General features: G+C 43.2%; 1 protein-coding gene and 1 long non-coding RNA gene across 4 annotated transcripts in view; one reads left to right on the top strand and one right to left on the bottom strand.

Moving 5' to 3' along the window:
• rasgrf2a (Ras protein-specific guanine nucleotide-releasing factor 2a) overlaps positions 1 to 27,721 on the bottom strand; it is a 35,748-nt gene that overhangs the window by 6,978 nt on the left and 1,049 nt on the right. Inside the window, exons 2-21 of the mRNA XM_086152689.1 lie at positions 19,674 to 19,780; positions 16,741 to 16,888; positions 16,578 to 16,667; positions 14,459 to 14,712; positions 12,248 to 12,327; positions 11,953 to 12,146; positions 11,438 to 11,547; positions 11,237 to 11,355; positions 10,614 to 10,777; positions 9,642 to 9,708; positions 9,436 to 9,572; positions 9,269 to 9,351; positions 8,018 to 8,266; positions 7,585 to 7,677; positions 5,660 to 6,147; positions 3,674 to 3,799; positions 2,248 to 2,250; positions 1,854 to 1,943; positions 1,656 to 1,762; positions 829 to 941 (exon numbers count right to left, since the gene is read on the bottom strand). Of these exons, the coding sequence (XP_086008815.1) occupies positions 829 to 941; positions 1,656 to 1,762; positions 1,854 to 1,943; positions 2,248 to 2,250; positions 3,674 to 3,799; positions 5,660 to 6,147; positions 7,585 to 7,677; positions 8,018 to 8,266; positions 9,269 to 9,351; positions 9,436 to 9,572; positions 9,642 to 9,708; positions 10,614 to 10,777; positions 11,237 to 11,355; positions 11,438 to 11,547; positions 11,953 to 12,146; positions 12,248 to 12,327; positions 14,459 to 14,712; positions 16,578 to 16,667; positions 16,741 to 16,888; positions 19,674 to 19,780 (2,822 nt within the window). The remainder of the gene's footprint in view (positions 1 to 828; positions 942 to 1,655; positions 1,763 to 1,853; positions 1,944 to 2,247; positions 2,251 to 3,673; positions 3,800 to 5,659; positions 6,148 to 7,584; positions 7,678 to 8,017; positions 8,267 to 9,268; positions 9,352 to 9,435; positions 9,573 to 9,641; positions 9,709 to 10,613; positions 10,778 to 11,236; positions 11,356 to 11,437; positions 11,548 to 11,952; positions 12,147 to 12,247; positions 12,328 to 14,458; positions 14,713 to 16,577; positions 16,668 to 16,740; positions 16,889 to 19,673; positions 19,781 to 27,721) is intronic.
• LOC147231341 (uncharacterized) lies at positions 1,545 to 4,192 on the top strand. 3 transcript variants are annotated; one of them, XR_015106618.1, is made up of 4 exons: positions 1,545 to 2,121; positions 2,233 to 2,400; positions 2,489 to 3,122; positions 3,667 to 4,192. It is a non-coding gene; the product is annotated as an uncharacterized LOC147231341 (long non-coding RNA). The 3 variants fall into 3 exon arrangements; XR_015106617.1 differs by having other exon boundaries at positions 1,546 to 2,121; positions 2,233 to 2,362; XR_015106616.1 differs by having other exon boundaries at positions 2,233 to 3,122.

The raw sequence follows: 27,721 nt of genomic DNA, 5'->3' as shown, positions 1-27,721 counted from the left end.
ATCTTCGCGGTTTACCGCTAGCAAGTCAGCAAGTGGACGCCAGCTTTGCTAGCATCTTCACGGTTTACTGCTAGCAAGTTAGCAAGTGGACGCCAGCGAGGTTAGCATCTACGCGGCTTACCGCTAGCAAGTTAGCAAGTGGACGCCAGCGAGGTTACCATCTACGCGGTTTACCACTGGCAAGTGGATGCCAGCTAGGTTAGCATTTATGCAGTTTACCACTGTCAAGTTAGCAAGTGGACGCCAGCTAGGTTAGCATCTATGCAGTTTACCACTGGCAAGTTAGCAAGAGGACGCCAGCTAGGTTAGCATCTATGCAGTTTACCACTGGCAAGTTAGCAAGTGGATGCCAGCTAGGTTAGCATCTACATAGTTTACCACTAGCAAGTTAACAAGTGGACGCCAGCTGGGTTAGCATCTATGTGGTTTACCACTAGCAAGTTAGCAAGTGGACACCAGTTAGGTTAGTGTCTCCGCGATTTACCGCTAGCAAGTTAGCAAGTGGACACCAGCTAGGTTAGCATCTACATGGTTTACCACTAGCAAGTTAGTCAGTGGACGCCAGCAAGGGTAGCATCTACACGGTTTACCGCTATCAGTCAAATCGCACACCGGGGGGTTTGACTTCTGTCAGTTAAGCTAGCCACATGCTAGCTCTGACCGTAAACAAATGGTTCGTGTCACTTTTCAAATGTTCAAAAATTGCGGTTAGATATTAATTTAAACAACATCTTATCATTTGTCACTGGATAAAGAGATAAAACCTTCCCACGATAATAAAATATACTTTTTAAAAAAAGCCGCGATGCGTTCAAGGGACGTCGGCACCTTAAAATGTTAGCGGTGGCCTTCCTCTCTTGCGGCAGCAGATCCGGATCTCGCAGAACTTCCTCCAGCAGACCCACGACCCCCGTCTTCAGCTCGCCGTTCAACTCAAAGTCCTAAAAGAAAAGAAAGAATTAAAAATACAGAAAACATCCAGAGCCATTAAAATCCTTAAAAATGATCAATAAATAAATAAACAATCAATAAATAAATAAACAGAACGGAACTGAAACACTGAAAAGGAAATTAGTGAAAAATAAAATGTCAAATAAAATGTCAAAAAATAAATGTCAAATGACATTTGTTGGATTTCAATATTGAAATCAAAAGATAAAAATAAATGGAAAATAATTAAAATAATTTAAAAATTATGGAAAATAATTTGGTTTGTTTTTTTCTTTGTAAAGGGGGGCCGATTTACAACTTTGCCCCGCGACCCAGACGACCCTCTGCCCGGCCCTGTCCATTCACCCTGATGCCTTTTGAGCTGAAACCAAAAGAGTCCTTCCACACACACACACACACACACACACACACACACACACACACACACACACACACACACACACACACACACACACTCTTTCCCCGCCTGGCTTTCCAGGTACAAAAATAGCGTCTTATATAACGGTGGATGAAAATGATAGTCCTTGGGTGTCCCGCGGAGGAAGCTGACCTTTCTGCTTCCTGGGTGGCAGAAAAGACACGCAGCGCAAAAGAGCACCTTCGTCATGGAGACACACACACACACACACACACACACACACACACACACACACACACACACACACACACACACACAGAGTCTGGACTAATGAGCGTCCGCCAACCTGCGAGTGTTTGGACACCCAGTGACGAAGGACGTTGAGGACGCGGTTGGTCGCCGCTCGCCGGATGATGAACTCCTTGTCGCAGGATTTCTCCGAGTTGCTGAAACCTGGACGAGGGCGAGAGGATCCCGTCGCGTGGCGTCGGCGGGAAAAGTTGCGAGACGGACGAAAAGGGTAACCATGGAAACCGGGACTCACTCTGGGAGCTGCTGTGTCCGGCGGCGGCGGTGGCGATGGCGAAGGCCGACGCCGGCGACATGGCGCAGCGGGAGGTCTCGCCTGAAGCCACTGAGAGCAGAAACATGGACATACGACTCCGGTACGAGTACGAACTGGTACTTTTACTTGAGTAACTTAAGTGTGCATTCACTCATGGACCAAAGGAGGAACCAGACACCTTTTTGCCGAACGCTACAGAAACAAGCGGAAGCGACGAGCGAAAGGATACATTGAGGTGACCCAAAAGGTGCTTTAAATCCCTGTTTTTAGCTATAAATGTCAAACTAAAAGCAGAGATTTGCATGAAGAAGCAAGTGAAAAAAGCATTTTGTTCCCTTCCCGTCTCTTGGGTGGGCAGAGTCACCACAGCGACCGCCTCTACACTTTGTTTAGCCGCTCGAGGGGAAAGATAGGGAGTCGAGAAAACTCTTCAGGAAACGCCCACCACGCCCCCGACACTCGTTGGCGATGCAAAGACCTGACCCTAAGTACCTGAAATCCTCCACCTTCTTGATCTCCACTCCCTGTAGCCTCACCGTTCCACCAGAGTTCCTCTCATTCACACACATATATTCTGTCTTGCTGCGACTAACTCTCATTCCTCTCCTTTCCAGAGCATACCTCCACCTCTCTAGATGTTCCTCTTCCTGTTCTCCACTCTCACTACAGATCACAATGTCATCCACAAACATCATGGTCCATGGGGATTCCTGTCTAACCTCATCTGTCAGCCTGTCCATCACCATTGCGAACAAGAAGGGTCTCAGAGCTGATCCCTGAGGGAGTTCCACCTCCACCTTGAACTTCTCTGTTACCCCTACAGCACACCGTACCAGTGTCTCACAGCTAGCATACATGTCCTGCAGCAGTTTAACATATTTCTCTGCCACTCCAGACTTCCTCATACAATACCAGAGCTCCTCTCTTGGCACCCTGTCATATGCTTTACCTAGGTCTACAAAAACAATGCGGCTCCCTCTGACTGTCTTAGTACTTTTCAAAGCAAATACTGTATCTGTTGTACTCTTTCTAGGCATGTAGCCATACTGCTTTTCAAAAAAGCTGACTTCTGCTCTCAGTCTAGTGTCCACTACTCTTTCCCTTATTCTTAACTGTTAAATTTTCCTTTTTCAGCCGGTTCATCACCACAGTAAACAAGAAGAGAGTCAAGGTTGACCCCTGATGTAGTGCAACCTCCACCTTGAACATCTCTGTTACCCCCACAGCACACCGCAACACTGTCTCACAGTGAGCATACATGTCCTGCACCTGTCTAACATACTTCTCTGCCACTCCAGACTTCCTCATACAATACCAGTGTTCCTCTCTCGGCACCCTGTCGTATGCTTTTTCTAGTTCTACAAAAACTAGCATGCACCAGCAGGTAGCATATAGCATGCCAGATTTCCGCTGGATTAAGATCCATCGTAATTTCATTGTTAATCCATCGGTTAATCTCTTCAATCCCGATCAGTTTGTTAATGTGAGGGAGGGTTGAACCTGGCTTTGGATTTTTAGCTCCACCGAACACACACACACACACACACACACACACACACACACACACACACACACACACACACACACACACACACACACACACACACACACACACACACACACACACACACACACACCATTAGTGCTGTCCTCTAAAACCCACTTGGGTTTTGGTTCAAAATGCTAATCAACCGTAAACTAATAAAATCCAATTAGGGTCCCATTGATCTCACCGGCTGATGGTGTGTGTGTGTGTGTGTGTGTGTGTGTGTGTGTGTGTGTGTGTGTGTAGCTCGTACCTCCAGTCTGCCTGTAGCGAAGGTGCCTCGGCGTGGAGGGCGAGCGACAGGGCGACAGGTCACCTGACTCGCTGCTGGCCGGAGCCTCAGGGATAAACTTGTCGAGGGAGACGGACTCCAGGACAGCTGGCGGGAACAGTCAATCAATCAGTCAATCAATCAATCAATCACTCGTGATATAAACAAATGGTGTTCCAGGACAGGACAATGTTTCTGAAGCTTGCAGTGCAACACTGGTTGCTTTAGAGTGACAATAGCACAACCTAGTGGCTACAGATGGAACTGCATGTTAAAATATACACAGGTATGTTTAATAAACAAAAAGTAAAAAATAAATACAAAAAAAATCAAGGAAGTAGTTGGAATCAATACATTTACCAGGAAGCTGAATTAAGATAATATTTCATTTATATAATTGTATTTGTTATTATTTTATTCTTATTTAAAGTTTTTATTTCTGTTCAAAGTCAAATTAGTACACCTGAGATGTTTTTGTTTGCAATATTTGTGAATATGTACCTGGAGTATTTGGAATAAAGTCCTTTCCAACAAAATAATGATCATTTTCATTTTAATAATCAATTCTCATATTATCAATATTGATGGAAACACACAGATATTATTATATCAATAGCATAATAATAACTATTATTATTACTGTAATAGAACAAAAATGATAATATATATAAAATATCATCATCATCCTTATTGTTATCATTATTATTATTATCTTGTGATTTTTGTAATAACCATAATAATAGTAATTGTTGGTTATATTCAATCACTTGATTACTATTGATATGATTGATGTGATTGGTATATTAAAAATATTAGTATAATTATTAGTACCATCATTGCTTGTCATTTTCAGTGTTCTTATCATTGCTATGTCATAATAATAATGATAATATCATTTTCGTAAACCTTATTATCATCATTCCTATTATCCACTTTATTTTTATTGTTACCATCACTTTTAATATTGATAATATGAAATAATAATGATCATACATTTAATTGTACAATTATTCATTAATTATTCAATGAATCATTATTATCATCACCACATAGTCAGATATTGTTATCAATATTATCATTGGTGATAATAATAATAATCAGTTTTATTATTATTGACAACATAATAAGAACAAGAAAAATAATAAACATAGGAGAAATAATAACAATGATGATAATAATAATAACAATAAAACAAATTCAATTACTGTCAATATTATTAACCATATAGTTTATTACTATCAGTATTATTGATAAAAATAATAATAATAATAATTACAATTATTATTATCACCATATTTTTTATTAGTTATCAGTATTATTATTGATAATAACATTAACAACAAAAACAATAATACTAATAACAATAATAATGATGATGATATTAATAATAACAATAATAAAAGCAATAATAATAATAATAATGATAATGACGATATTAATAATAATAATAATAATAATAATAATAATAATAATAACAATAACAATAGGATGAATCATAATAATAGTAACAATAATAATAACGATGATGATGATGATATTAATAATGACAATAACAATAATGATGATGATGATGATGATGATAATAACAGTTATGGCATAATAATAATGATGATGATAATGATGATGATGATATTAATAATAACAATAATAAAAACAATAATAATAATGATAATGATGATAACGATGATAATAATAATAATAACAATAACAATAAGATGAATCATAATAATAGTAGCAATAATAATAACGATGATGATGGTGATATTAATAATGCCAATGATAATAATAATGATGATGATGATGATGATGATGATGATGATGATAATAACAACAACAACAACAACGACGACGACGACGACGACGATGATGATGATAATATTGATGCTGATGCTGCTGCTGATGCTAAATGTTTTCCATTCTGATGACATTACAAAAGGGCCTGCTGTTGGAAGCGGAAGGTGAACCCACCCCTCCGGATGCTCCTCCTCAGCTTCCCGCAGAGGGCGTCGATGCGCGGCAGCTCTCCGCCGACCTCGTCCCCGCCGGCGGGGCTCATCTCCGGGGAACCGGGACCCCGACTCAGGTCCAGGGGGGCCTTGGCGGAGCCGGGAGGCGGCGAGGACGTCCCCGAGGCCTGGGTGGGGCCGGGGGAGCGGGCGGGCGGCGGCGAGGAGAAGCCCGACGGCGCCCTGCCGGAGCCCGGCGGCGGCGAGGAGGCGGAGGGGCCGAGGCCGGAAGTGGGGGAGGACGGAGCGGCGGAGAGCTCCGGACCCCCGCCTTTGAAGCTCACCGGCGAGCTGAGGGACAGCTTGCGGCAGTGGACCGGCGAGGAGGTCCGGGACGGGATGGACAGCGGAGGCGGGGACGAGAACTTGCGGCACAACCTGGGAGACTTGTTGTTCAGGGGGTCCGAACCCCAAGAACCCTGGTTGGTGGCGAAGAAGAGCTCCAGGGACCTGCGGAGATTTCAAGGGACGAAACAATCCAAGACGAGTTTCTGTAAATATTACGGAACAACGTTTGATTTCAGAAATTGCACAAAAAAAAAATGGAATGAGACGATGACAAGGTGTTTGAATCCATTTTAAATACCTTGGTATCCGTTTTAAATGTATAAAAGTTAAATGTATAAAAGCAAAAATATGTATGGAAGTGCCAAAAATATGTAAAACAAGGAGTTGCAATAGATTCATTAAATCTACCCGTGATTAAGAGTAAAATATAATATATAGTTTGATGGGACTTAAAGCAGATTTTAGCAAATATGTGAAAGGACAAAGAGTTATTAAAATGAAAGGGAAGCGATGGATAATTATCATATCTGCGGATAATAAAGAGATCCTTTAAAATTAAAAGCATGAAAACATGTACGTCTTATTTTCTTATTCAACTTTTTACATCACAATTCGCACAGTTTTATTTTGAAAATCCCATTCGAAATTGGGTGACTTTGTTTCAATGCTTTTATTTTGAAATGAGCATTTTTTTGAGATGGTGACAAGGTATTTAAATTTATTTATCAAATCTATCCAGAATTAATACTTAAATATATCAAAACACAAGCTTTGATTTTGAAATCGCAAAAAAAAAAAAGGAAAAATTAAAATAAATTTGGAAAGTTTGGAATGTTGCAAAAAAATTTTTGAGTGGACAAGCAGGTATCAAATTAATTTTAAATACTTTTTTAAATTTTAAATTGATCTATCCATAATTAAAAATTAAATCTAATATTAGAAAAAACTTTAATTTAGAAAATTGCAAAAAAATTTTTTTAAGGGGCTTGAAAGTAGATACACAAATACACAAGACAACAAAAAGGTATGTAAATGAGTGGGTTGGGATAGGTTCGTTAAATATATCCATAATTAAGAGATAAATATTGTGTAAAAAAAATTATTATTTTGAAATCCCTTTAGCTATTTCGTCGATGTTTGGGAGTTTGCACTTTCAAAATGTTCCCCCCCCCGATTTCCTATCAATTGAGCAAAAAAACGAACATTTACCTGGAAGCGGTTGCAGTTCATCAAGTAGACGTTAGCATGTCAAGCAGTTGTTAGCACGTAGCATGATCGGGCGAAAAGGGTTTTTAAATTAAACGAAGTGGAATGTGTTAGCTTGATATCCGTACAGACATACATAGACGACATAAATTAGTCATCAGTTTTAGCCAAAAATGTTAGCAGAGCTCGTGGATTAGCTTGTTGTTATTTTTGTTTTTCAGCCGCTGGCACATGATATGCTATTAAAAGTGAAAACAAAAATCCAAAACAGGAAAATTCTTGACTTTGAATCACCAACCTGAACTATCAGATCGGGCGATCCGGGCAAATAATCGCTAGAGGCTAACGGCTACTGCCTACGCTATGGAGTGTTTACAGGTCGGTGGGATTTACTTGGACTGATCCAGAGCCAGCTGGGTGATCTTCAGACTGTAGTCGGGACAGAGGGACATGATGGACAGGCGATCACATGACAGCTGCTCGATCCTGGGACCGAGATCGGACGAAGGACAAGGACGGCAGGAGGCCAAAGACGAAGGACAGAAAAGATGGACACAAGATGGAGTGAAAGACCAGGCGACGCCACGGGGTTTACGGATACCGGAGTGCTGACGGAGGGAGTCGATCCCCAGATGGCGTTTATCGAAAGCGGTTCGTTTTTTAGCCCTTAAAGTCCAAAAAGTCAAGAGGAACGGTTTCCATCCCCAAACGATATGAAAAGGATAGTTCGATCGACGTTAAAGTCCACTAGCGTCGCCACGGAGCGGCGAAGAACGAGCATACCGCTAACACCTAGCACGCAGGAGCTAAGAACGGCGGCCCCTACCTGACGGGGATGGAGGTGAAGGGCTTCTTGTAGATGTCGGCCAGCTTGTCGATGACCACGGCGGCGGTGGTGAAGATGCGGTACGTGTGGAGGAAGGTGTTGAGGAAGTCGATGGACAGGAAGCGCAGGTCGGTGAGGCGCTCCAGTAGCCGCTCCACGCTAGCGTAGCGGATCTGCGGGACCTTGCAGGAGTTGAGCGTCTTGCTGAAGCAGATGTCCACGTCGTCTTTGTGCAGCCTGGCGTCGGACCTGCGGGGAAACGGAAACCGCAGATGATTTCCCTTCACTGCGGTAACTACCCCCTCTAGGATACCCCTTCACTTGTATGGGCACAAGCAGCAAGGAGTCCAGGTAGGGTCCAGCGTGACGGGTGCGTCCGTGACGCGAACCTCGAGCACCACGTTGACAAACAAACCCCCGCGAAGCCACAGAAGATGACACGGACAACATGGAGAGCAAAGATGCTACGCGACTTGTCTTCCCCACGGGGGGAATAGTCTATCAGATGGCTTGAAGCGTTGCCATCTTCTCCCCGTCTGGCCAGAAGAGCTCAGACTTTTTTTTTGTACTGTCCAATTTGTCGCAAGAAGACACCCGTGCAGTGACCGGGATAGTTTTCAAAACCTGCGCTCCACGGTCCACAAGAAGTGTCTAGAAATGGGTGGTGGCTTAGGAGTTCCGTCATGTTAACAAGCACCTGCGTCCGCATAGTTCCTATGGAACGGTAAAAAGATGTTGCTTCTGAGTAGGAACTGAAATGGTACTAGCAACTGGAGGTCCACGGACCCGGTCCTATGCTATCCAAGAAACGGCTATTTTTCTGAAAAGGCTCTAGAAACTGCGAAGAGGGACTTCTTAACGTGACTGAAACGATGAGGAGTAACGCTACAAAGCTAACCTCGGATGCCACGATGTTGAGCACACTAAGGCGCTAATGCTAACATATAGTCATGTTCTGTTTGTTAGCGAGTGGGTACCAGCTGCATCAAGGTCTTCCTTGGAGCTCCGTCTGCACGAGTTACAGTCGGAGGTCTCGCCTAAAAAAAAAGGCTCTTAGCAGCCAAACGGCGCACGTTTGTCCGAACACCAAAACACCTAAAGTACCTTAAATCGTATTTTTTCCGTTTCTCAAGTCTTGTTTTTGTCCTGCGGGTAGCCGACACCTCAACGACCAGCCTTCAAGACCGTCCGGACATTTGGGAACGTACATCCCGTTCGCTTGTAGGCCGTTTCCTTGTCCGTTGCTCTTACTTGATCATGTGCGGCACGGAAACCTTGGAGTTCTCCTCGAAGACGCTGGTCATCAGGCCGTTACATCGGATGTTGTCGATGCACTGAAACCGAAAAAGACGAGACTTCGAGACGTTTCTCGTCATCGTGGCGATGAAGACCGGTTGGGCGGGCGAGGTGGCACCGACCTGGCTGATGTCGCTGGTCCAGGCCGCCTTCTCCTGGCGGGACGGGGCCAGCAGGACCACCGAGAAGGACTGGCCGTCGGCGGGCTCCACCGCGATTTTGAACTCCAGGTGGTTGAAGCCTTGACCCGCGGCGTTGTCTGAAAGATACAGGTCGCAACCGTGAGGCGGCGCTACGACAAGGGAAGTCCGGCGACGGAGATACTCACAGTCCTCGTCGCTGGCGTCCAGCTCCTCAATGAGCGTGCACTCGATCAGGGACAACGTGCCTCCTTGCTGCGGAGACGGAAAAAATAGAGATTATCAACACAAACATGCAAGTGAAATAAAAACGGGTTGTTATTTTTTGGTTTCGGGTGGGCAGTTCAGTTGTAAAGGGGCCACAGGAGGAACCCGAAGGCGTCCGAGGGCCAAAATCGACAATAACATCTAAAATTCTTCTGGATATGAATGAGTCCCGTTTTAAAAGCCAGTCAATGGGCGCTAAAACCATTACAGTCGTCTTTTCGTGGGTCCGATGTGACGAGGCTACGTGTTTTGGGGCGCGAAGCTCGTCAGACCCCCAAAAAAATTCCACCCGTTAGCTTGCGAAAAAAGTAGCGGTTTATCGTCCGGAAATGGTGGCCGGACGGCCTCAAGAACGTCACGGAGAGAAATTCAAAAGCTGACCACTCTGTCCATCAGCTGGAACTCCAGATTTCCAGCAATCTCCTCAACTCCACTCAGGTGTGCGCCTTCAGTGCACCTCTTTGTTAAACTCGCTTCCTGAAAATTTTGTGGGATAGGGCGTGACTTGCTTTGAAAGCTGCATTTCTGGGTGTGCGGAGCTTTGTGAAAATGAACCCTTGTTCCTTTTGGAGTTTTGGAGTTTACCTTGCATGAGCCCTCCCCTGTTTTCTAACTGGAACGGGATCCCCGAAGGCCAGATGTGGCCCGCGGGCCGTCAAGTGCCCAGGTGGGGTTTAGGGTATGTCCGGCTAGGATTTGGATTTAAAAACAAAAAGTTCCCTTTTTGTTTTCGTTGTTAGTTTCGGAACGAACTACAGTTGAACTCAACATCTCTAGCTAGAGAGCGAAAGCTCTTTGTAAAAAGTTGGCCCTTTTCAAACCTCGAGGAGTCGTTGCATCTCGCAAGACGTTTGGAGCTGGAAAAAGGCAAGGTATGCCACGTCGGTACCGACCTTGAGCAGGTGGAGTTTGCCCCCGGACGTCCGGGTGCAGATGAGGAAGTGTTTGGTGAACAAGAAGCACTGCCTTTCCCCTTCCTTCCTCAGCGACAGGGAGCCCAGACGAACTTTGCTGAGTACTCCCCGCTCGCTGCTGGACGGAAGCTGGATGAGGGAACCTGCCGGCGACGAGAAGCTCAAGTCACGACGGGGCTACAATTAGCGACGAGAAAGGACCGCCATGGCAACGCTACCGTTCTCTTTTACAAGGTGACGGAACCGTGAGGCCGTCTAAGAAGTAGCTCCGCGGAAACTTCCAGGACATTCAAAGTGGATCCATGTGCTTACAGGCGACAGGCGACCCACAACGGCGGCGCCCTGGTCCCCCTTCGCTTCTGCAGCATCGCCGATGTCCCGATGGATCAAAATGCTCGAATCATTTATGGCAAAGCGCTTCCTTTTACCGTCTGGCACTGAACATCTGGTAGCCTCGTGAGGAGTCCACAAGGACCTCCAGCTGGACCTCTTGTTATTGGAAACACATGTGTTCCCTACATCTCCTATATATCCCCCCCCAAAAAAGCATACCGTACGCAGATCCCAAGCGACCGTGCAGGACCGTGCTCTTCGAAGCTCACCTTGTCTGACAAACGTCTGGCTGGTGTCCAACAGGATGTCGCAACCCTCCACGATCATCCTCTCGATGGCCAGGTTCTTACGGATGTTCTCCGTGTCGCTAACTTCATCGTGCATCATCCTGACGGCGCAACAACAAGACCAATCAGCGACTCCGTCCGGCCCGGTCGGCGGACGACGATCGCGACGTTCTGCCGCCTTACTTTGAGAGCTCCTCCAGTTTGGACTTCGCGAACTCCAAGCTCTTTCGCTCCACGTGCTCATGAGGCGTGTGCGCCAGGAGCTCGTGAAGCGTGATGATGTATCGAGGGATCTGGAACCCAGTTCAAGCCAAGTTAGCTATTTGTAAGCATAACCCATGGCATTTATTAAAGCGCTAAGCAGTAAGCAAATGTCGTGGGCCGATAGGCGCGGGTGCGGTCCACTATTACATTTCCATCATTTCCGCAAGCACATTTTAGCCCCCCCAAACTCCCATCTCGGTTGTGTGGTCGTCACGCAACATGAGTGCTTAAAACCCGCTGCCGGGAGTCTGAAGGTGGAGTTCCTCCATCAGGACGGAGTGCCTGAAACTGTTAAGAAAGCCCACCGATGTTTTTGGGGACGCCGAAGAGCCAAACTGGATCTTGGAAGGTCGAACGAGTCCGGAGTCCTCTTTGCGCAGAAAAGGGCAACTCCGTTGGACTACCAAGCCCACGACTTCCGAGCGCGTGCCCACCTGGAACATGGGATAGGTGAGGAACGTCTCCAGCATCCGACCCTCGCAGGCGGCGTTGGACTCGTACTGTTTCAGCAGCTTGTCGAAGTCTCGGTTCTGCTTGCAGTTGGCCAGGACCTGCAGGCTGTACTGGTGGTTCCTCACAAACTCCTGGTAGATGTTCAGCATCGGCAGAAGGATGTCGAACAGGTCGGCTGGACAAAGAGTGAAAGTCAGAAAACCCCGATCGACATCATATTTTGGACAATTTGGTGATTTCGCTTTGACTTTTGTCCGCGTGTTGGGATGAACTCACCCAGAACCAGCGTGGGCCAGTTGGCGATCCGAGCCTTCAGACCCTGGTGGAAGATCTCGTGCAGGAACATGATGGTCTCACTGGAGGAGTTCAGATGGAAACACATCAGCTCCCAGGCATGCTAATCAGGCCACTCTCCATGGTATCCTTCATTACATTAAAGAAAGGAAAAAAATGATATAGACTCACAACAAAAAATAACTTGACTGACACTGTCAAGGACAAGCCGCTGAGTACGCAACTTCACCCTGGCATCACTGCCTGGACTACTCTTGGACTAAACCTGGACTACTCTTGGACTACACCTGGACTACTCCTGGACTACACCTAGACTACTCTTGGACTACACCTGGACTACTCTTGGACTAAACCTGGACTACTCCTGGACTACTCCTAGACTACTCTTGGACTACACCTGGACTACTCTTGGACTACTCTTGGACTACTCTTGGACTTCTGGACTTCTCCTAGACTACACCTGGACTACTGTTGGACTACATCTGGACTACACCTGGACTACACCTAGACTACTCTTGGACTACACCTGGACTACACCTGGACTACACCTAGACTACTCTTGGACTACACCTGGACTACTCTTGGACTACACCTAGACTACTCTTGGACTACACCTGGACTACTCTTGGACTACACCTGGACTACTCTTGGACTACACCTGGACTACTCTTGGACTACACCTGGACTACTCCTGGACAACACCTGGACTACACCTGGACTACTCTTGGACTACACCTGAACTACTCCTGGACTACACCTGGACTACCTCGCAGGACGGCTGCAGTGTGTCAGGGCGGACGGTGTTTCTGAGACAGGAGTGCCCAAGGTACCGTCCTGTCACCATTCCTCTTCACCTCTGACTTCCGGTACAACTCCGGTTCCTGCCACCTCTGCAAGTTCTCTGATGACTCTTTCATCGTTGGATGCATCAACGATGACAACAAGGACTACAGAGGTCTGATTTTGAGTTTTGTTGAGCCGAGCAACCGGAACCAACATCTCCAAGACCAAGGAGTTGGTCGTGGACTTCCGGAAGAATCAGCGGAGGCAGGTACCGATCACAATCCAGGGTGGAGATAGAGGACTCCTACAAGTACCTCGCTGTTGCGGGACAACGCATGCAACACCGATGCCCTTTGCAGGAAGGGATGTTCTTCTTGAGGACACTGAGGTGGTTTGGTCTGTAGCTTCTCGACACCTTCTGCCAGTCTATGGTAGCCAGCACACTCTTCTTGGGTACAGCGTGCCGGTGGGGCGGCACCAGGACCGGTTCATTTATTATAGTCATTGCTGTTTATTTTTGTATCGTTGTTTAGTTCTAGTTGTGTATTTTTCACCCTCACTGTTCTTTGATGCTGCTCATTGTCATCCCTGATGTTGTTGTCTATTTACTTCTATCTTCTGCCTTTCTATTTCTATTTATATTCATATTTATTTTCATTTTTTTTGACATTACGCTGCCGTGACAAGGGATCGATAAAGCTCATCGTATTTGCCTGAAATATAAAAAAAAAAAAAGGAAATCCTTTTTTAAACTGTAAACAATGTTTGACCGACTGAACCATTTGGTGCTGAAAAATAAAATCAAAATAATAATAAATTCAAATTGATCAGCAACATTAACTCAGGATATTTTTTTTTTCCCGACACATTTATTCTCGTCTTAGATTTTGCGAGAATTCGGTTTGTCCCATTAAATTTTTATCCATTATTCAAAAAATGAATAAAAAAAACAACCCTACGAAGAATTTGGTGGGAAAATGTGATTTGACATAAATAAATCGACCAGGAAATCGTCAAACGTGGAGAATTAGATAATTATTGTAATTTGATTAAAAACAAACAAATAAGGAAAACTGCCCCCCCCCCAAAAAAAATCTAAATTTACTACAAAATTTATTATTATTATTATCATTGTTGTTGTTGTTAAATCAGTGCTAGCTGCACTCTGGCGCCCTCTAGTGGCAGGTAGAGGAATTACAAATCAATCCATTTCTCATATTCTTTTACATATCATAATAATTGATATTTTAATTCAAGGCGTTTCCTGGTTGCCATGACACACTTTTTGAATTTTGATTTAATTAATTACATTTTCTAATTTTGATTTCTTTTTTTAAGCACGTATTTTTAGCGCGCTCTCGTCCTTGTATCTTTCTGAGGACCGTAAAAAGGGGTTGGATTTGAAAGGACCTGTTGAGGAAGATGCTGCTGACGTCGTCGTGGCTGATGGGCGGCTTCTTGGAGCTGGCGGCCATCCGGAGAGGTCTGAGGAAGCAGTTGACCAGGATGGAGAGCTGGTGGACGTACTCCGTCTCCGCCTCCACCATGTTGAAGACGATCTGGTTCCTCTTCCTCATGCTCTCGGCGTGCGGCGAGCAGATGTAGTCCTGCACGATGATCTTCCACTTCCTCCTGCAGAGCCAGCCGCGCATGAAGCTCTGGACCTGCACGCAAAGAAAAGCTGAATTTACAGACCGTCTGCAAGAAATTACTTAAAAAAAGCCAGATCGGGGGTTTTAGAATTTCACATTTTGCTCTTGAATCTCCAGATTTTCTGCAAAAAAAATGCTGCATTTTTTACTTTTGTGCAATTTAAGGTTAATTTTTGGTCTCGTCACTTCAATATTTAAGAAATGACATTAAAATGGCAACATATTTGCAGAAATTAAATTTAGGTGTTTTTTTTTCCCAGAGCAATTTACAGCTAATTTTCAGGAAATGACATTAAAAAGGTCAGATCGGGTTTTATTATTCAGCATTTCACTCTTAAATCTAAAATTTAACATCTCTAAAATTTCTGTCAAAAAACTCTAATTTTTATCTTTATTTAGTTCAAGGAATTTTTTTCTGAAATTTTTGACTTAACTTCTAAATAAATACTCTTCTTTCTAACATAATCTGGAAAAAAAAAAAAATTTAATCGAATTCAAGGCTAATTTCTGGCTTTAAATCTTTACCTCAATATTCAAGAAAGGACATTAAAATGGCAACATATTTGCAGAAATCAAATTTAGGTGTTTTTTTTTCAGAGCAATTTACAGCTTATTTTCAAGAAATGGCATTAAAAAGGTCAGATTGGGTTTTGTCTTTCAGCATTTTACTCTTAAATATAAAATTTAACATCTCTAAAATTTCTAAAATTCAAATTTTTATCTTTATTCAGTTCAATGAGAATTTTTCTGAAATTTTCGACTAAACTTCTAAATTTCGAATACTCTTCTTTCTAAAATAATACACAAAAAATATATTTTTATCGAATTCAAGGCTAATTTCTGGCTTTAAAACTTTACCTTAATATTTAAAAAATGACATAAAAATGGCAACATATTTGCAGAAACCAGATTAAAGAGTTATATAATTTTACCCTTAAATGTGGTTTCTACAAAAAAAAAAGAAAATCACTTATATTTTTATCAATCTTATTTTCATGCAATTTACATCATTTTGCCTAAAATTTGTAATTAATTCTTCAAGAAATTGAATTAAAATGCCATCATTCTTTCACAGAATTGTACAGCTTATTTTCAAGTAATGACGTGAAAAAGGTCAGATTGGATTTTATCATTTAGCATTTTACTCTTAAATCTTAAATTCAACATCTCTAATATTTCTGCCAATAAATTCAAATTTTAATCTTCATTCATTTCCATATGTTTCTGAAATTTTCGACTTCACTTCTAAATTTCAACTACTCTTCTCACTAAAATAATCTGTTTTTTTTTTTAAATTGAATTCAAGGCTAATTTTTGGCCTTAAATCTTTACCTTAATATTTAAAAAATGACATCAAAATGGCAACATATTTGCAGAAACCAGATTTAAGAGTTATATAATTTTACACTTGTTTAAGTGTAAAATTGTAAAATCTATCAGCTCTAAAATTTCTGCCAAAAACTTAAATTTTTTACCTTTATCAATTCAATGTAATTTGTTCTTAAATTTTCTACGAAACTTCTAAATTTCTTCTACTCTTGCAAAAATTTCTGCAAAAAAAAAAATTAAAAAAAATGTATTTTTATCAAATTCAAGGCTCATTTTTGCCAAAATATTTGCCGAAACCAGATTGAAGATTTGTACAATTTTAGCCTTGAATGTGGTTGCATTTAAATGTCGTTTTTGAAATTTTAATGGAAAAATACAAAAGTGAATGTGCGTTTAATGACCTTAAATATTTAAAGAATTCATTCGGGATTCATTGAAGAAAATAAATAAAAATTCAAATAGTCGAATAAAGCGCCCTCAAACGGTGACGTGAGAGGGAAAATACAGCGAAGCGGTGCTGAAATAAGTGTGGTGGATAAAAGTCGGACCTTCTTGATCTTCTTGATGTCGGGATCTTCGTCGTCCGGGTTTCCTTGCAGAGGTCGCAGCCGCTCCCGGCTCTTATTCAGAACCACAATCTGATCCAAGAAACCACAGATTCAAACACCAGATCCGTTTTTCCGTCCGGGCCTCGGCGCCGGCGGCGCCCACCTCGGCCTTGAGCCGCTCGATCTCGGTGTCCTGGTCCTCCAGCTGCGTTCGCAGCTGGTTGGCGGCGATCTTCTCCGTCTCCATGATCTGCACCAGGTGGATGTACTTCTGCATCAGGATCTCGCGCTCCACGATGATGTCGGAGTAGCTGGGCGGGCGATCACGGGACCGATCAATAAGCGGCCCATCGGACCCTGATCGGATTCTCCCATGTATACACATGTATAACAACTCTGTGGCCTATTACACTGTTACTACACTGTTACTACACTGTTACTACACTTATTACACTGTTACACTGTTATTACACTGTTATTACAATGTTATTACACTGTTATTACACTGTTATCGTTGACTATCATGCATTCCGCTTGAACATTTTGGGATTTTCTGTGTTCGACGGACGGGATGGAAGCAGCGTGTGCACGTGCACGTGTGCATGTGGGGGTAAACAAAGGTTGGGATGTGCGGGGGGGTAAAAATAGGGCGAACACAAGCAGATCAGGGACGTGATGTAACTGCGGCCGCCGCGCAGGCGTGACCTAAATGTGAACCGCTGCAAGCAGAACACACACACACACAAACACACACACACACACGCAGACACACACACACACACACACGCGTGCACACAGATGTGGAGCAGCGCACGGCGCTCGTGTCAGCAGAAAACAAACAAACAAAGCGGCGCGTCTGAAGCCGAAGTGAAATTAAAGATTAAATATCAAGAATTTGTCGCTTTCGACGCTTTGTTTTGTTATTTTTTCAAATTAGCGCTTTAAACTCTGATCATGATCAATACAGTTGTGTTTATATGGAATATAATCACGTTTCTATATCTGCAAGATTACTAGATTGCAGAAAATCAAATTACATATTAAATGTCAATTTATTTGTTGGATTAAATTTCCTGAATAATGTTGATTTTTTTTGTTTTGTTTTTCAAAAAAACACTTTAAAGTTGTTCAGCACAAAATATTTGTATTTGCAGAGAATATTGTCACATTTTTATACATTTATTTTTATCTAATTTTCAAAAAAAAATTTAAATACATTTTTTATATATTTTCTATATATAATTTTTTAATTACTAGGAAGCGGAAAACCAAATAATATCTTAAACATTGAATTATTTGTTGCATTAAGATTCCTTAATAATGTGTTTCAGTTGAAATAGAATTGGAATATAAATTGAAAATAAAATGGATTTACTTAAAAGTGCCGGTTTTAAAATGACATTTACAAGTCAAAAATTAATTTGTGATTTACAAAATAAGAGGGGGGAAAAAGAAAATTTGAATTAAAGGCTAATTTTGACCTCAATTCTAAAACCGAATCTTCATGAAATTGCACTCCAATGGCAGATTTTTTGTAAAACAAAAAAAAAAAATTCTAGGTTTCTGCAAAACGATAAAATGCAATTTAAATCTTAAAATTGAATCTTGGCATTTCTTGGAATCTCGGAAAAGGAATTTTTTTAATTTTTTTTTTTTTGCGAACCAGATTTGAGATAAACATTATCATTATTTTGATGCAATTTAAAGTTAATTTTGGCCTTGAATCTTAAATTGAATCTACAAGAAATTGCATTGAAGTGGCAATTTTTTTTTCAAAACCAGTTTCCAGTTTTATTTTACTTTAGCTTTGAATCGTGTTTCTTCAAAAAAATAAAAATAAAACAAAAATCAAATATTATCTTGATGCAATTTAAACCTTGAACTCAATCAAGAAAAATCATTAAAATGCCATAAACTTCTGCAGAAACCAGATTTGTTTTATTTAAGCCTCAAATCTGGTTTCTGAAAACAAAACATTATTTGGATGTAATTTGGGTCTAATTTTGGTCTAAAACTGCCCAAAAAACAAAAATTGTCCCGCTGGCGAGAACCTGCAAGTAATTCTGTAAAAAAAACTGTAAAAATGTTTAAAATGCCACAAATAACCTTGAAAATAAGCAAGAAGTTGCATTAAAATATCATAGTTTTTTGCAGAAAATAAATTAAAGATTTATCAAATGTTTGCCCTTATTCTGCTAAAAAAAAACTCAAACATTATTTTGATGCAATTTAAGGTTAATTTTGGCCTTAAATCTTAAATTGAATCTACAAGAAATTCCACTTAAGTGGCAAATTTTTTTGCAAATCCAGATTTGAGATTCATCTCATTTTAGCCTGAAATCTGGTTTCTTGTTTCTGCCAAAAAATAAAAAAGATTTTTCTGCAATTTATGGCAAATTTTGGGGAGCAGAAACCAGATTCCAGTTTTATTTTATGTTAGCTTTAAATCCGGTTTCCGCAAAAAAAAACAAACAAGAAAAAAACATTATTTTGATGTCATTTAAGGTTAATTTTGGCTTAAAATCTTCAATTCAATCTTTAAGAAATTGTATTGAAGTGGTATCATTTTTTGCAAAACAAAAAAATTGAGATTTGTTTCATTTTAGCCTGAAATCTGGTTTCTGCCAAAAAAAAAAAAAGATTTTTATGCCATTAAAGCTAATTTTAGCTTTATAATCTTAAACCGAATCTTCAAGAAATTGCATTCCTAGATTGACGCTTTATAGTTTATTTGTATTTCTTATTCTCCCTTTTTCTTACTGTTTATACAATTTTCTACTATTGTTTATTATTGTTATATTTTTCTTGTAACTCTGGCACAATTTCCTTCGGGAAGAATGAAGTTGTTCTTATTTTTATTTTGTTTTTCTGCAAAACAAAAAAAAATGTAATTTAAGTCTTAAAATTTTATTCAGAAACTACATGAAATGGCAATTTTTCTTTTTTTTTGTTGCAGAAACCAGATTTGAGATAAAACCAACATTATTTTGCACAAAGAGACAAATCTGGATTTCCATCGGAGGGTGAGCGAAGAAGTGTGTGTGTGTGTGTGTGTGTGTGTGTGTGTGTGTGTGTGTGTGTGTGTGTGTGTGTCACCTGGCCTGCTGGATGAACTCCACCCACTCGATGCAGTCGGACTCGTCTTCCGTCCGCAGCTCCAGCGGTTTCTGTCCATCGTGGCCGAAGATCACCAGGAAGTAGTGCTGCGTCCAAACCAGGAGAACATTTTAAACCTTTGTTTTTGCAACTTTGTTCATTTTGCTTGATTTTTAACCACATAAAATTAAAAAAAATGAAAAATCTCCCTTAACGAAATGTTAAAAAATGGTTGAGTAATGTAACGCGACTTATGTATTATCTTTATATATAAATTGTATTTTAATATTATCATCAATGGATGAATAAAAAAACAGTATATACATATGAAATATATATTTATAATGTTGTATATAAAGTTCATCAAATAAATATGGTGAATGTTAGCATGCTTCTATATAGCCACAATGACAAGGTGATGTTAGCATGTTGCTATAAGATGTGAATGACAGGGTGACTGTTAGCATGTCTATATGTTGTAAATAAGGTAAGGAGGTAAGGAAGGAAGGAAGCAAGGAAGGAAGCGAGGAAGTAAGGAAGGAAGGAAGGAAGGAAGGATGGAAGGAAGTAAGGAAGTAAGGAAGGAAGTAAGGAAGAAAGCAAGGAAGCAAGGAAGGAAGGAAAGAAAGGAAGGAAGCAAGGAAGCAAGGAAGGAAAGAAGGAAGCAAGGAAGTAAGGAAGGAAAGAAGGAAGGAAGGAGCGAAGGAAGTAAGGAAGTAAGGAAGGAAAGAAGGAAGGAAGCAAGGAAGCAAAGAAGGAAGCAAGGAGCGAAGGAAGTAAGGAAGTAAGGAAGGAAAGAAGGAAGTAAGGAAGTAAGGAAAGAAGGAAGCAAGGAAGCAAGGAAGGAAAGAAGGAAGTAAGGAAGGAAGGAAGGAAAGAAGGAAGCAAGGAAGCAAAGAAGGAAGCAAGGAGCGAAGGAAGTAAGGAAGTAAGGAAGTAAGGAAGGAAAGAAGGAAGTAAGGAAGGAAAGAAGGAAGTAAGGAAGGAAAGAAGGAAGGAAGGAAGGAAGGAAGGAAGGAAAGAAGGAAGCAAGGAAGGAGGTAAGGAGGTAAGGAAGTAAGGAGGTAAGGAGACGAGGTGGAGGAAAGATGAAAGCACTGATGGAACCAGAAGCGTCTGAGACGCTGGCTAGCGTGCGGCTGCTGCTGCTAGCAAGCAGAGGCTTAAGGGCTTGTTTATGTGTGTGTGTGTGTGTGTGTGTGTGTGTGTGTGTGTGTGTGTGTGTGTGTGTGTGTGTGTGTTACATAACCCCCACAAGGCTTGCGCAGCTCCTTGCTCGGCTAATGCGGCTTCCCTGGCCGTGAGCCCGCTGTAAGCCGGAGGATAACAATGAGAGGGGCAGATTTAATGCCCCCCATTCTGCCCCCACCATCGCCATGGCAACCATCACCCGCGACAACAACAACAATAACAACAACAACAACGACGACGACGACGACGACCAACCAGATCATCTGTCCGACTTCATTGTATTTTAAAAAGTACTCCCGTGGTTTTAACACTTGAAATAACTCATAATATCTCATTTAACTGTTTACAAAATAAGAAACATCACATAAAAATGACAAAGTGTCAAAAGAGAAAAAATAAATAAATGTTTTTTTTTGTCATGAAACTGTTTTTCCGTTCCAAGGTGTGCGTTCGCGCAACTTACAGTGGAAGAATATCACATTTTCATTAAAGCGCCACTCAGCGCTTTAGCATACAAATATAGATATAAACACAACAAAACATGCTTAAAATGAAGAATAAAAATCAAAATAAACGCAACATTGTTGAAAAAGTATTAAAAAAAAAAACAAATAATCGCATTTCCTGCCTACGGAATAGGGGACGATCGGAACAAGACAATAAGAATTCAACCTCTACAGTAAACGATAATAAAATAATAAATCTACAGATGTTTTAAATGCTAGCTCTCATTTGCGTCGGCGCTAAACCTTCGTTTTCGCTTCTCGCAAAGGGACGTCCAAAGAAAACAGGTTAATCCCACAATGCTAATCTAATGCTAATACTGCCAGCTAGCGAGCGCTTGACAGTGTTTGCCGGTTGTAGCTCAACTTCATTAGCATCTTCAGGATGTAGCAAGAGGCACAAGTGTGCTACTGCCGACTAATAGTGTTGGTCGGCTAGTGTTGCAAGCTCGTGGACGGGAAGAAAAATGTACATACTTGTTTACAAGCGGAGAACGCCATCGACTGGGAGCTAGCAAAAGGAAATTATTAGCTGTTAGCTAGCTGATTTTAGCTGTACGCACCGCGTCGGCGCTAAACCTTCGTTATCACTTCCCGCAAAGCGACATCCAAAGAAAACAGGTTTTGAGATTCCTTTGAGACCGGCGCTAATCCCACAATGCTAATCTGATGCTCAGTTGTAGCTCAACTTCATTAGCATCTTCAGGATGTAGCAAGAGGTGCACGTGTGCTACTGCTAGTAGCGTTGGTCGGCTAGTCTTTAGTTTTCCGCATTGCAAGCTAGTGGACGGTATGAAAAATGTACTTCCTTGTTTACGAGCGCAAAACGCCATCCGCTTGGAGTTAGCAAAAGGAAATCATTAGCTGGTAGCTTGCTGGGGTTTCCATTAGCTTGTAGCGAACTAACTTTTTCAGTAGCTGGCACTGAAGCGGGGTTTGGATTAGCTGTTAGCTCCTTAGACTTATCCTGTCACTCCTCCATGCGCTTCCATTTCTGAAATGTTGAAATAAACCAAAATAGCGCATTGGGCGCGGCGGCGTGTTTTGACCTTCGCCGCCGGCGTGCAATAACACCCAACGCCCCCCTCCCAAAAAAAAACAAAAAACAACAAATCCGCAGTGAAAGGTCAATGCAAACGAATGGCCTTTGTAGGGACGGAGAAACAAAACAAAAACAGAGACCACCGAAGGCTAAGTGGCCCCGACCGCGGTGAAACTAGGCCTCGCTATAACCCAAGATAAGTGGATTAATTTGGACGGCTGCGTGCACAGCGCTCACAGGACAGCAAATCCACTCAGTACGGTGAAAAAAAAAAAGGAAAAAAATGTAAAAAAGATACGCAAATAGCTCAGGTAGCGGCGCCGCGGCGCTGAGCTGCAGCTGCATCCACTTGCATCAGCAGGGAAATTAAAAATAAAATAAAACACGGACCAACTATTCTCAGCCGCTCTCATCCTGGAGCACCTTTATATAAATGTTCAAAAAATAAAAACATGAATAAAAGATATAAACTCAGACAGGTCGCTAACGTCGGCGCTTTGAAACGCTGTAAATAGTTTCACGCGGAACAACAATAACGGGCGGTTGTTCCGGAGGCCCGATCCTGGAAGGCTCCGGAACTGCGTTTTATTTTCAAATTAAAACTCTCGCTACGTGTTTTCCTGGCAGCGCGAGCCACTTCAACGCCCGTCGCCATGGAAACACATCAGCCAGGTATCCTATAGTTGGCGGACCATTAGCATAAAGCAACAGTGGGCAGAGACGAAATAAAATTCCACAGATTTGCTCTGAAGCCCCGGCGGATTTCACAGCGGGACTGAAGACAGGAAGGGGATTTTCTGGAACTTTAAAAAAAAAAAATTAATAAATCAGTAAAAATCTAATCAGATCAATTCGGTGGAATTTAATGTTAAAATTCGGTCAAATTTCATTCGGGATTCCCGAACTGGTGATTGGTTGTTTTTGGTTGCCAGGGTAACCCAATGCATAAGTGATACGTGTCACAAGAAGGACCCGTTAGCGTATATCCTAAACGTTTAGCAAGCTAGCTTAAACTAGCAAACTGATTCCATAAAGAACCGTACATATTCTGAAACTAAGGGCAAACTGTTGACATGACAACACTTCGTTTCTTTTCCCGTTCTGAAAACGATCGTACGAAACATCCAAAACGATGTAGCGCGCAAACAAGGCTAGTCGCGGGCTAAAAACACGTACCGATGCTTCCGGTCTCCGAGGAATCACACATGCAGGCGAGGGCAAACAACAACAATGGCGAGCGATCCAGTATCTGCGAGGTCAGACGGTAGCGGACGTTAGCCCGAACTACAAGGGCGGCCTAATTCTAAGAGACGTAGACTGGGAGTCCAGCCAACGTGCTTCGGCATTAGCCCATTTAGCACCATAGGAACTTTTTGCAGTTCCTAGAACCTCCTAGACGGTTTCTTGGAGCATTTGGACGGCAAAGGAACCAGGGAACACTGACCTCCGGCTCCTGGGACCCTTGTAGCTCCTGCTCCAAGGTAGGATCTTTTCACCGTGCCATCGGGAGCCATGGGACATAAGCTCTCGCTAAGTGGTGGAACTCGTAAGCCACGCCCGTGAGCGCTCTTTTCTTGCGACTTATTTGACGGCGCCTTTCTTGACCCTCAAGGACACCGTACAGTGATGCGCATGTTACTCACTGGCGAGTAACTTGCGCAGCAAGAAATGGACCAAGGAGGAGGTCCAAGCTCTCCTGGCCCGCTGCGCCAAAGCCAAAGTCAGCTTTATCGTCAACTTCTCTGCATGTACCGGACATACAGAGGAACAGAGTCACTGGCCCAAGGTGAGAACAACAAAATAATAACACAGTGCACAAACATTAAACTGCAGTGTGCATGCAGATACAATCTACCGGTACAAGGGTGGAAGGATGGCAGCAATTTAACAGCATAGAAAAACCTGAGTAAATGAATAACACGTGTCATCTGGAGCATCGAGAGTAGCAGCAGAGATAGCGGTGCAGAAAATGATACCCTACAGTAGCAGGGCAGAAGAGACGGGTATCCAGGGCTTGTGGTGCTACATTTAGCTAACGTCGCGTTGTTCAAACGCCCAAAGCAGTGCATGGACGACGTAAAATAATCTATGCCTATCCGACAGTTGTGAAGGACCTCGTGTCATTTTGTGATGGAGAATTTGAGGGTAACAGGAAAGCAGGAACAGATTCTTCCTTCAAGTCATAGCAAGAGCATACAGGGAAGGGGGCTACAAGTCATTGCAAGAGCATACAGGGAAGGGGGCTATAAGTCACAGCAAGAGCATACAGGGAAGGGGTCTACAAGTCATAGCAAAAGCATGCAGGGAAGGGGTCTACAAGTCACAGCAAGAGCATACAGGGAAGGGGGCTACAAGTCATAGCAAGAGCATACAAAAAAGGGGTCTACAAGTCATAGCAAGAGCATACAGGGAAGCAAGTAAGAGACAATGGTGGGGAGACGTGGGTGGATCATGAGACGAGGAGAGCATGTTTACTGCAGAGGTTGGGTATCTGACTGGAGGAGACCATCAGAAATGGACAAAGACACCCACATAAAGGACGAAGAACAGACCAGTCAGGAGACAACAGCAAGGAGGGAGTCCAGAGAGGATACACAGAGTCTGAAGGAGGTGAAGAACTGTCCATCTGAACTGAACCAAATGCTGCGCCAGGGACTGAAGACCGACCCTGGTCCCGGAGCTTCTCGACCCGCTAACTGCTGAGCTTATACATATATTTGTGTTGTTGGCAAGGACTGAACTAGGAAGTGTAACTGCTCATGTCATCTGTACTCATTCCTCATAAAAGAATGCACAGGAGGACTGGCTGAAGGACACCAGAACTCCAGCACCGTCCAGGGTTTTTGCTACTCTTGCGGTCCTCCGACTATCCCTGCCTGCCTGTAGAAACCCTTAGCTACTTAGGCTACTTCCTGGAACCAAACTGGAGCAGGCCAGTTCCTTACAGTTTTATGTGCGAAAGCGGCCATTGTTGTTGTTACAGAATGAGGTGGTGTTTCAGGACCGGATCGGTGATTGATGTGCTCAGATCAGTCAGGAGCCCTTCTGATGCCTTTTGATGTTCTGAGCCTTTCATGTTGCATTAGCGGACCGCCGTCGGTCGCTTTGTGTTTTATCTTATCTTCTTTCCGATCCCAAAACAAACGCCTTTCCTCCCGGCGGCCATTTTGGTGACCGGAAGCAGCTCTACTTAGCCGCGGCTAAGTCAGCCTCTTGTTAAACTTTAGACTTTTGAAATCCAGTGTCTTCACGGTACCGTTTATTTTTGGTCGTTTGTCTCATTTTTCAAATTTCAATGCCATGACTTCAGGTCCATTTCAGGCTCGCTTACAGATAAAGGCTAAATTTTAAATTTTCCTTGGAGCTGATCGGGAGACGTAAACTATCCCGGCTTCCAGGAGAAGGAGCAAAAAGATGGTCGCTCCATTCATTCTCCGCCCCCTGATCCTGGAGTCTATGCCAACTCCATTGGCCTCAATCATTGAATGCTTCTGGTCTGAGCCGCTCGCGACGTAGGTTTACCATCCGCCAAACAATCGCCCAACGTGTTGCCTCTCGTGACTGTCACTGCATTACCGTGGCAACCAGACACCGGAGGTACCGTCACACCTGCCTGTTAAAGGGCAACTCGAGGTCGGTTTATCGGTACTATTGATGAGGGCCGGCGCCGGTCTGGGAGGGAGGGGGGCGACGGCGGAGGGGCGGGTGGGCTACATCTGGTATTTTGTCCCCGTGGTCGCAGCCGATTTCTGGAAATACGACGCCGTCCGTCTGAACGGCAGCTGGGCGAGTGTCCGTCGGCCCGGAGCACCCGTTGTGGTTTACCATCTGAACCCCCTCCCCTCGCCACCCACCTCCCATCCTGGCACGCCGCCCGCCCGCCCAGGGGTCACGGCTTATCGCTCCGTCATTATCCCGCTGGACGAGTCGGGGGGGGTTGACTGATTTTTCAGGATATATTTAGATTAATATTTCACTGAGCTAAAGCGGCGTCTGAACCACAGCGTCAACAGCTGGGTGTCTTCTAATGCTCACCCCAAACCACCCCAAACCAGACCAGTGGAAAGGCCACATACAGAGGCATACAAGTCTTGACCCTCTCATCCACAGATCATATAGACATAGGACGATGCACCCTCTCATGCACATGTGCAAACAACTGAGCCAGCAACAGTAGGAAGAACCCGGCGCAAACTCTGCACCGTTAGATTCCTCACAGGTACCTTCTTGTTTCCAATGAATTCCTTGTCCAATACTTTGATTTTTTTTGGACCCAGACTAAATCTTTGAGCACATGGAGGTCAACAGCGGGTCGATCCCGCCGATTTGCACGTAACCGTTAGCGCCGCTGTCATTTGTCGCAGGAGATCATTTGTGATCTCCGTACCCCACGTCTCTTTCTACCCCTCACTCTCTCTGTTTCTACCCCTCCCGGTGGAGGCAGAAGGCCGGCGGTGTTGCGCTGGTGTGTCTGCAGCGGTAAAAAGCAGCGTTCCTTCCCCGCTCTGAGGGACTCCCGGCTTGGTATGGATAGTTTTAAAGAGCGCGGGCCTTTGTCAACTACCTTTGTCAGACATTCATTCTCCTCCATTATGGCAAGAGGCAAGGAACACTCTGGACCAGTTGACCACATGGAGACATACAACTAGTCACCCTCTCATTCATACATGCAACTATTCACTCCATCATCCGTCCGTAGGTGGAGACATACAATTCTTCACTCATTCACAAGGGATTCATGTAGAGGCAGGCCACCATTCAGAGACAACATTCGCCCTCTTATTCAAACATCATAGAGACAAAGACCGGTTCGCTCCTTCATAAGTTGAGAAATACAACCGTTCATGCATCAAATAGAGACATAAGACCATTCACTCTGTCATCGAGACACACAACCTTTCGCCCTCTTGTTCTACTCGTCACCAAGACGTGCAACTCCCTCGCAAGTGGCAGAGAAATGCAAGCGTTCACTCCTTCGTCCATATGTCGACGGACACATACGAGCATTCGCCCCCTCATTCAGACAGTCGGCAATTCACTTGGTCGTCATTCATATATGGAGACATTCAACCTTCATAGACGGTTCACTCCTTCATCCCCATGTCGGATGGACACGTGCAAGCATCCCCTTTGTAGACATACAAGTCCTTCACGAGTGGCACAGAGGCACGCGATGGTTCATGCTATCACAAGTTACATAGAGAAATGGAAGTATCCACTCTTTCAAGGTACAGACATATGCGACGGTTCACTCCTTCATCCATGTCGGATGGACACATGCAAGCATTCACCCTGTGTAGACATACAAGTCC

The sequence above is a fragment of the Fistularia commersonii genome, chromosome 9 (genome assembly GCF_037954325.1).
Source record: "Fistularia commersonii isolate RoL2024-O1a breed Wild chromosome 9, RoL_Fcom_v1.0, whole genome shotgun sequence".
Taxonomy (NCBI): domain Eukaryota; kingdom Metazoa; phylum Chordata; class Actinopteri; order Syngnathiformes; family Fistulariidae; genus Fistularia; species Fistularia commersonii.
Note: the sequence above shows the minus strand (reverse complement) of the source record. Positions and strands in the feature narration are given on the sequence as shown.